This window comes from Silurus meridionalis, chromosome 20 (genome assembly GCF_014805685.1).
Source record: "Silurus meridionalis isolate SWU-2019-XX chromosome 20, ASM1480568v1, whole genome shotgun sequence".
NCBI lineage: Eukaryota > Metazoa > Chordata > Actinopteri > Siluriformes > Siluridae > Silurus > Silurus meridionalis.
In genome coordinates, this window is record NC_060903.1 from 1,403,972 (window position 1) to 1,414,098 (window position 10,127).

Below are 10,127 nucleotides of genomic sequence, written 5' to 3' on the forward strand. Positions count from 1 at the left end.
GTGCAATAACGAGTTATTATATTTGTATAATAATTGTATATTAAGTGTAAATTGTGGGGCGTTTTGTTTGTTTTATTTATTTATTTATTTATTTATTTGCAGTTCAGAGATCCTCTGCTCTTTGTGTTTTTGTTTGTTTGGTTGTTTTACATATGCATTTTTATTATAAATGTGCTACCAGGTGGAGTCTTTATAATAAGTGCATGGATTTAAGTCAGACTCAATATTTAACACTTTATGTCCAAATTTTCAGATCAGATTTGACCAACATGTTCACGAATCTCTTCACATTTTATATGATTTATATTTAAAAAAAAATATATTGATTAATCATCAATTGCAATAATCATTTAAGTTCCCCTCAAATCAGAGTTCATGTCGCAGAAATAAACTCCAGACATGTCAGGGCAAAGATTTCCTTCAAAAAAAAAAAAAAAATCACCTGTCGTTACCGACTAGGATGCAGACCAATCAGACGCCTTTATTTATTGTTTTGCCCGTGCAACGATTCGCTGTTCAGGAGGCCAAATTAGCATACAACCAATCACTCAGCGTTTCAGCTCGAGCTCTTAGTATCGTTCCCCAAAAAAAAAAAAAAAAAAAAAGGCTGCCTGGTGACGTCATACGCAGCATACGATCGGATCGGAACGTTGGCTTGTCCTAATTAGAATACGACCAATCAGAAGCGATATGCTAATTTTGTAGCTGGAGTCCTGCCTGACCTCCCCGGTGACAGACGGACAGTGCGGCAGAGCGGCACGAAGCGCGGTGTGGATTAAACCTCTGTGTGTTTACGCGTTTTTTTGTTTTCTTCGTGCTGGATTTCCTGAGAAGCAACATGACCTTCGAGGAGCTGAACGGAGTTTATACTTCTGCTGAAAGGTATTTCTTTATTATTGTAAAACTACCGTTTTAATGGCGCGTGCACACTGAATCGCGTTTGTTACTAATTTACTTTTCTTCCGGGTATAATATCAAGATTAGTCACATATATTGAGTATTTGTGCACTAAATATGTGAATATGTCGATATAATTTTGCAAAGTTGGACAAATTTACTTTCTATAATGGAGAAAAATAAAAACAGTCGGGTGGCTCGTGACAGCTGCTGAGTCACGTGACCTGGTATTTTATTGTAATGCGCGTTTATTTATTGCAAATATTTCTTTTCCGGATATATTTTGTTTTGAAAAGTTTCTGTTTTATTCTATATTTATTTGCATTAATATAACATGCAATAAAATAATGCATAAGTGCAACACAGCATTTCTTGCATGTTCCCAGTCCAACATTCCTAAAATGTCCCATGTCTCCTCCATGCTTCAGGATGGATTCGGTTTCCAAAGCCCTGGAGGAGGTCCTCACTTCTGCCCTGCTTCAAGGCTGGGTTACGGTGGGAGTTTATGAATCTGCCAAGTCGTTGAACGTGTAAGTATCACTTGTGCCGTTCAAACAGGATGCACGTGCAACCTTCCCCTGTCTAAAACGTGTTCCTCCTGTGATCTTTCAGAGACCCGGATAACGTCGTGCTGTGCGTCCTCGCGACCGACGACGAGGACGGGAAGGACGTCGCCTTGCAGATCCACTTCACTCTCATCCAGGCCTTCTGCTGCGAAAACGACATCAACATCCTGCGTGTGAACAACACCAGGCGTCTCGCCAAGATCTTGGGGAAACCGGGGAAGCAGGGAGGAGAACAGACGGATCTCCACTGCATCCTCGTCACTGTAAGTGCTAATGAACCGATACCAACCACCTGAGTGACACGCACACGCTCGCACGTGGACAGCGCGTGCGACAAAAGAGAGCTTTCCGGCTCGACTTGCCCAAACGTGTCTGGCAGTTACTCACCCCTGGCCTGCATTGTAGATCTCATGCAAATAATCGTCTGCAACAGACACAAAGTTCAACCTCGGGGTCATTTATTACCTTCAAAGGAAATACGAATGTCTCTTATAAGTCAGATTTATGATATTTAAACTTTTTCCCACAAAAATTTACAAGGAAACACAATTGGGAAAAAAAAGTGATTGTATTTTATTATTGTCGTTAAAATTTATACAATTAAGTGTAACATTTTATTATTATTTACAGCTTTCGTGTGCATTCCTGTAATGCTATTGGGCAAAACGAATCAAAACGAATAGAGAAATATGCAAATTTGTTGGTTACTTAAAGCTATACATAGTTGCGAAATTTCTTTTACCACCAAGTAGCTTCACTACGACTACAGCCTCATTTTAACACTATTATAACGATAAGTTAATGTTTGCGATATTACAGACTATTGTTTGTTTTTTAGCTTTAAAAAAATCAATCATCCAAATAAATCAATTAGGACTTTTCGTTGTTAGAATGCAATATATTTTTCCGCTTCTCCGTTCTGCGAAGTCCAACTATGTTTTTCTTTCCCTCTTCAGATCCCACGTGCATCTTCCTGGAAGAACCCGGCGTTATGGAAAGTGCATCGCTTCTGCCACGAGAGCCGCTGCATGGACCAGTGGGTTCCTGTCATCAACCTCCCCGAACGATGAAAACAAAAAATTCGGATGAAATACAAAAAAAAAACGATATTATAAAATAAAAAAAGTTTTCCTCCTGAGTACACCAGAACTCGCAACTGGATCTCGGCCAGTTCTCTGGAAGGAGGAGGGGTTTTCTCCAGTAACCTCAGCCAAGATGACTCTGCAGGTTTTTATTTTTGCTTTCGGAGAAAAGAGAGGACTCTGAGCTGGAGAAGGAGAAACTCATGGACTGTATGTGCTGATCAGCGAGGCTCTTGCACGGAGGATTTCTTTCTTGGAAGTGTGGAATCGGGACGAGGCCGCCGGAGCTGCTGAGCTACTCGCGAAATACATTATTTAAACTTTATTATTATTATTATTATTGTAAAACATAAACTGATTATGTAAATATATTTAAAAATTGAGACGGATTCAGAACACCACTTTTTTGTAAAAGTTTTTTTTCTTTCGTTGGTTTTGAGTTTTTTCAGTTTCTAGTTTGTAAATTAAATTATTCCATATTTACTTAAAAAAAAAAAGTATTTATGCTAATTCACTTTTATACCACCAACTGACCTGTGATTGGTTACAGATGTATTTTGTGATGCAATAAATTATATTTTGAAAAGTAAAACAAACTTTGTGGACATTCAAATTTGTGCTTATTTTCTAATTTTTTTATTTATTTATTTTTTAATTTTGCAACAATTTTCAAAAGTGTTTTTTAATACGAACAATTGCGCCGATGGAGCGATTTCTCCTTTGAACCTGTCAATCATTTATAAATAAATATGTAAATAGAATTATAATGTTATTCGTTTGAAGCACTGAAACTGTTAGAAATCATTAAAACGTTTATTAAAAAATGTTTATTAAAATAAATTGATGCAGCGTTGCAGTCAAACGCACACCTTTAAAAACGCTTTCAGGTTTCAAGTTTCTGTATATAAAGATAGAACTGAAAGACAGGAAAACAACCCATTTCTTACTTTTTTTTCTCTCTGTTTCCTCTCAGGCCCCACTGTGACCTCAATGACCCTGAATACAGACAGACAAAAGCCCCCCAGTTCCTGTCATTATTCTGCTTTAGTCAGCGTAACAAGGTATTCATGTCACCCTGCTCAGTTTTTCTGTCTGATAAACTCCACGCTGAACTGAACCTTCTGTGCTGAACAAAATGTTTTCTCCGTTTATTGAACTTGTTTTAGGCGTGCATGTTGGTTTTGCTAAATATAGAAGCTCATTGGTGAAGGTGTTGGATTTTGGCTTGAAAGGTCACGAGTTCAAATCCCAACACTATTAAACTGCTACTGCTGGGCCCTTGAGAAAGGCCCTTAATCCTCAACTCCTCAGTTATTGTTATATAATGCCTTAATTGTAAATATAGTCCTCTTTTTTTTTTAAGTATCAACCTTGCAATTGAATTGTGTGTCAGAATGTTTATGATACAAAATCTAATGTTCCACTGGTTTCCAAAACTGAGTTTCTTTGTTTATCATCTTTGAAGTACAAAGCATGAATGACGTGGAGCTTATTTGCATATGGCGACACCCACAAAACTCCTTATAAGGTAAAAAGCACACAGCGGAGAGCATGAAGCGAGGGATCAGAGTAAAGGTATAAAACACAAGCGGGCAGGAGCATTGATTCCTTTATTGTGAGCTAATTTATATATATATATCAGTTTACCAGACAAATGTACAAAGTTATAATAGTGCAAACACAGGAAACAGAAGTGTGTGTGTGGATATGTGCAGTGTGTTATGTAACTTCATGATTCAAGGCATGTGTGAAGTCCTGCAGAAGAAGACTGGGTCCATGTTGGTATGTAAAAGAACCGTACACATTCTACACAACAGTATTAATATTAACCTCGAATTCAGAATAATATATTAAAAAGAAAGCAATAATACGGCAAGGTTGATGAATGCGGCACAGTGTTTGTGTTTGCGTGCTGCATGAATGAAGTCGAGTGTTTAAAGTAAAGATTTCACCCTGAGAAGGATTTGATGGCTGTTGGTCTCGATCTCGACTCATTGTCACATATTCACTTTAGACTCTGTCTAGACTTGATCTCGATTAGTCCTGGTCTTAAATTTGATGGAAGGGGACTGTAAGTACATAGTGTGTGTGTGTGTGTGTGTGTGTGTGTGTGTGTGTGTGTGTGTTTCTGCTAATGATCCACAGGTTGTAAGTTCAGCTCCAAAAAAACCCATCGTCAGGACCTCAAGAAAACCTCGTAACCTGCAATCACTCTGCCATGTGCTGTCATTTGCACCATATCCTCACTTGTAGCTGTTCGAGGGTCAGACGGCGAATCATCGTTAAGATTGTTATCAATTCACTGTTCCTGTTTTCCAAAGCATTTTTTATACCACAGCAATTTATCAGCAATTATTGAGTAAAAGACAGGAGGTGGAGCTGGAGGTAGCAGAGCTGAAGATGTTGAGATGTTCGTTAGGAGTGACGACGATGGACAGGATTAGAAATGAGTTTATTAGAGGGACAGCGCATGTAGGACGTTTTGGAGACAAGGTGAGGGAGGTGTGATTGAGATGGTTTGGACATGTGCAGAGGAGGGACATGGGGTATATCAGTAGGAGAATGCTGAGGATGGAGCCACCAGGAAGGAGGAAAAGAGGAAGAACAAGGAGGAGGTTTATGGAGGTGGTGAGGGAAGACATGCAGGTAGTTGGTGTAAAAGAGGCAGATGTAGAGGACAGGGGGGTATGAAGACGGACGATCTGCTGCGGCGCCCCCTAATGGTAGAACTTGAAAGAAGAAGAAAAATGTGCAAAAATAAATCTGCAATTACTATTTTAATTAAGTTAAAGATCGCACTATTGTGCATTTATTGTTGCACTAAATCTTTTTGCCAATGTCCAAAAACACGTTGTCACTTGTGGCAGCTATAAACAGTAGAAACCTTTTTAGGCCTTTCTGTAATTTCTCTGGAAATAATTAAATTGTAAATAAAAAGTGTAAAGTTTGGCGCAGACTCGTACAAAACACAGACACTGCAGACTCCTTCAATTAATGTTACATAAACTACATTCTTGTAGGAAACGACTTTTATATCAGTGTTTGCACTTCGCATGTTAGCTAATATTTTACACACTATAATAGATAGAAGTTTAGCTAGCTTGGTTTCCGCTTGTAACATTAACTAGCCTGAAATCAAGCAGTTCGTTTAGCTACTTCTTTATCAAGCTTGCTGAGCCAATGTTGCTAACAATGTTAATGTTTATTTATTTATTTATTTATTTATTTATTTATTTATTTTTGTACAAGTAAATGCATTGAGTTTCAGCTCGTCAGTGCTGGGATTTGAACTCAAGGCCTTCTGGTCATTTCTGCATTGCCACATTAAATACTTTGGCATTGTTTATTAGTATTGACTCCTGGATCAGGTAGTGTAGGATTATTTAGCACACTGCCGTATTTACAGAGAAAACAACACCCGCTTTCCACTTGTTTAACCTGCTGTTCTGTGTATAAAAGCGTGTCACAGGTGAGGTTTCGCTCGCTGATGTAATGATGGAAATTCGCTCTGTAACGACGGAGTCATGATCACAAGGCCTCCACAATAAAACCTACCTGGTAGAAGTTCAAGTTTAGTGTGTGTGTGTGTGTGTGTGTGTGTGTGTGTGTGTGTGTGTGTCATGGGGCGTGTACTTACACACATTATTCTTTCACTACATGCACTTATGTATTGTGTATTATGTAATTCTTTAGATGAGCTTGTGCATGCCAGTCCATGATGTCTGGACATGAAGCAGTTCTGTGTTCTGCTTGTGCACCTGATTCTCCAGTGTCTAAGAAAAGTGTGGAAACACAGAGGCTTTAATGATATTTGAGACACCTGCATGTTCCTTTTGTTTCTATGCAGAAAACACAATGGAAGAGTGAGTGAGTGAGTGAAAGTTCTGTGGAGTCCAAATAAGACATTTGTGTCTCTACCAGAAGAACTTGTGTAAGATGAAGAACAGGATAGAAGATCAGACTCCCTCACCCCCCCACTCACACATGGAGTTGGAAGTTCAATGGTTTGGGGTTGTTTTGGTTCTGGAAAGTGAAAGTGACCCAACATGTCTCCCATTCCACACTTCAGCACCGTGAAGTTCCGTCTGGACTGCGGCTCTTTGAAAGCGACTTCACAGTACAACAAGACGACGAGCCGAAGCGCACGTCTGAGTTCTGTACGTGTTATTTAGAGAGCAGACAGACGTCTGAAGTGATATTTATCATGGAACCACCTGCCAAATCACTGCACCTATATCCTACTGAACTGCTCTGAGATGAAGAAGAATCTCCATCTTGTGAGGAACATCTTCGGCGAGTTTTACGAGACACGGCAAGTATTTTGAATGTTTTCGAGCTGTCCAGTAGCTGAGAGTGTGTCAAGCTGTTCTTCATAGTATTTATACTAGGGGAGGATTTTTCAGTGGAAATCATGTAAACTTTAGTTTGTTATATGACTGAGATTGTTGCATAGAAACAAAAGAAACATGCATGTGTCCCTCAAAGATCCTTGAAAATGGGAATCTTTGTAAACTGTACAGGAAAGTATGTGTAAAAGAGTAATTCATTTCTTCTAAGTAAAATGCAGCACTGCATGACTGCAGTGAGTGTTTGCTCCGCACTTCTGTACATGGAAAGCAACCGGTTGCATTGTTTTCTTAAAATGTAGTATTTTTAAAACACAGGAATCATCTTGCATTAGTATTAAAATAATCCCCTGCAGAAAATAGTCATGAGTTTAAATCCCAGCCACACCAATCTGCCACTCTTGGGCCCCTGAGCAAGGTCCTTATTAACCCCATCGTTATTCAGTTGTATGAATGGGATAAATGTAAGTCGCTCTGGATAAGTGCGTATGATGTAAATGATGATGATGATGATGATGATGAGAATGATGATGATTGCAGCACAGGGTTTTGCATCAGTTTAGGAAATCTGCTCTGCATGGAATCCCTGAGCATCGAGTCATAGTGATGAATCGTTCATTAATGATTTGTTCATTTTAAACGAGTCTTTAATGTGAGTCATCACAAATATTGATTCGTTCATTTTCTACTGGACGCACATGAGCAAAGCATCGCAAAATCTCAGTAGCTTATGTACAGGAAACAAAACAGAGTAGTTCATCTCTCGACTCTTTTCATTTATCACGTCATATTTGTTTCAAAGATTCAAAAGAACCGAGTCACTAAAATGATTTGATCTTCCCATCACTATTCGTAGTCTAATATCACGTCTGACTTCAGTGGGTTATTCTTGGTGCCACGGTCACAATGCTTGAGGTCCAGCTCTCTGTGATTCCATTTTACACGTGATTCCATTAAGGATTTATTTTTCCCACTTAAATGCTGATACATACGCTATTCTGTTTGTTTTCTTTTAGTTTACGCCGTTCTGAAAACGGTAAGTGTAATAGTAAGTCATTCATATCATATATATGAATATATATATTCATCTACAGTGATGTAATGCCTCCCTTCACAAGTGTTCACAAGTAGGCGGGGCTTCTGCTCTACAGGGGGCGTGACCTTATATGGACAACGAGTGAGGTTTGTACATCAGCACATTCCAGGTCACTGACACAATAAACACACCTACACAGTCACGTGACACACACACACAGCGTACATTCCTTTTATGTACAGTAGGTCAGAAATAACACAAGCTTATAACAGCCAAAGCACTCGTGTAGTGATTCTTTTCCTGAAACTGATGACTCGAATGTGTACAGTTTCACAGTCTGAAGAGAAGAAACTCCAAAACTATCACAGGCAATCTGCAATCTGATGAAACACACTGAAATCTTGAGAGTTTGCGGTCATTGGAGCAAAGGTGGTGCTTTTAAGCATTGCTTTGCTGCGATGTGAAAGATGTGATATGATATAAGCAGAGATAATCATGTCATTTTCAGGAGTCTGGATGAATCATGGGACACCTGAAGAAAGAAATCACATGAAATAGAAACTGTTTTCTTTTTAAAGTAGCTTTCTCAGTCTATGTAATTTGGTCTGGTTTCACACGATGCAAGAAAGAAAGGTTCTTTAGAATTTGCCTTTTTTTCTTTTTTTCTTTTTTTTTTTAACAGCAAAGTGAAATTCTATCTTTGCATATCCCAGTTAGGATCCCAGGATCAGAGTGGAAGGTCAACCATGATACAGCAGCCCATGGAACACTGAGGGTTAAGGGCCTTGTTCAAGGGCCCAAGAGTGGCAGCTTGAAGATACCAGGGCTTGTACCCCAGACCTTCCAATCAGTAACCTAGCACCTTCACTAAGTTTCCACCTTCCTAGAATTGAACATCATGCACCAATTCATCTGGCTGCAGGACAGAGAACACTAGTAGTAGCTCAGTGGATCAGATTTTGGACAATTGATTGAAAGGGTTGAATCCCAGCACCACCTAAATGCCACTGCTGGGCCTCGAGCATGGTCCTTGACCCTCAACTGCTCAGCTGTATAACTGAGATAACTGTAAGTTGCACTGGATAAAAGCATCTGCCAAATGCCATAAATGTAAACACAAAGTCGGCACGAAATGTTCTCGCTCCAAAATGTTGCTACTCGTATCCTGTCATTACTGGCCCCGACCGGGAGCTGCACACGACCTTCTCACAAGCGTTGCATTGTTCTAACCCATCTCAGAAGACATTTTTACCAAAATGCAGCTTTTGTTGTTTTTACTGTGTACATTCTATTCTTTAGTGTTTGTGATGATCGTTAAGGTAAAAAGTTTCTCTCTCTGTTAATCTTCTTAACTTCTATATTCTTTCTCTTTTTTATATAGTGTTATTTCCTTTAAGTAGGAGGTTCATATCTTAGCTCTGGAGTTGGACAGGAGAAAACTACGCCGACCCCTGTGTGAGTTTTGAGATCTTTGAGCAACTAAAACAGTGGTACAGACTTAGATTTTCTGGTTCTTTGAATGATTCATTGTTCTCAGATGTTTGCCAAATTTACATGTATTATAGAGATCAAGACAAACTTAGGGATAGACTTGAAGTTTTGAATTTGACCAGAACATGGTACGGTACTAAGCTTTGAGGAACATCATCCAGAGAGCCTGATTCCACATTCTTATCTCTGGGGTGTGATGAAGCAAAACTAAATGTGTTTGTCTTGCCACCCCAATGCATGCTGTGAATTTAACACAAATCAGAGAATGCTGAATTTTTGCCTATAAAATGGTAAAGCCTTTTTTCAGATACACCTCAAATTCAGAGCAGGCTTTAGGGAAATAAAGAATAGCACAGTGGTGCACTTAGTTTCACAATCACAATCACACCCTAAACTAAGATGAGTTGAGAATCAGGCTCTCCCATCGTGTTCCATAAGGCTCAGTACTGGGTTATCTTCCATTCTCCCAATGCATTAGGGAAGTCAAGACTAACTCAGGGTTGTACTTGGTTTCCTCCTGTCACTCTACATAGCTGAGATCTGAGAGCTTTAGTGTGTCTGAACTGTACATGTACAGAGTGGGAGCGCATTTACATTATAGCAGCTATAAATAGACATTCCCTCATTACCTTCACTTTATTCTCTCTCTACAGGTAATCAGACAAAAGAAATCACAGCTTGTCATGCTACTGTGAAACTCCTCTGTCTT

At 39.2% G+C, this 10,127-nt stretch overlaps 1 protein-coding gene across 1 annotated transcript; it reads left to right on the forward strand.

Annotated features, from left to right (window-relative positions):
- The first annotated feature begins 722 nt into the window (after nucleotides 1–722).
- Nucleotides 723–3,137, forward strand: gadd45aa (growth arrest and DNA-damage-inducible, alpha, a). The gene is made up of 4 exons (XM_046875827.1): nucleotides 723–882; nucleotides 1,326–1,427; nucleotides 1,510–1,726; nucleotides 2,420–3,137. The coding sequence occupies exons 1-4, from the start codon at nucleotides 839–841 to the stop codon at nucleotides 2,531–2,533; spliced, it is 477 nt and encodes a 158-aa protein (XP_046731783.1). The 5' UTR covers nucleotides 723–838; the 3' UTR covers nucleotides 2,534–3,137.
- The last annotated feature ends 6,990 nt before the right edge of the window (nucleotides 3,138–10,127 follow it).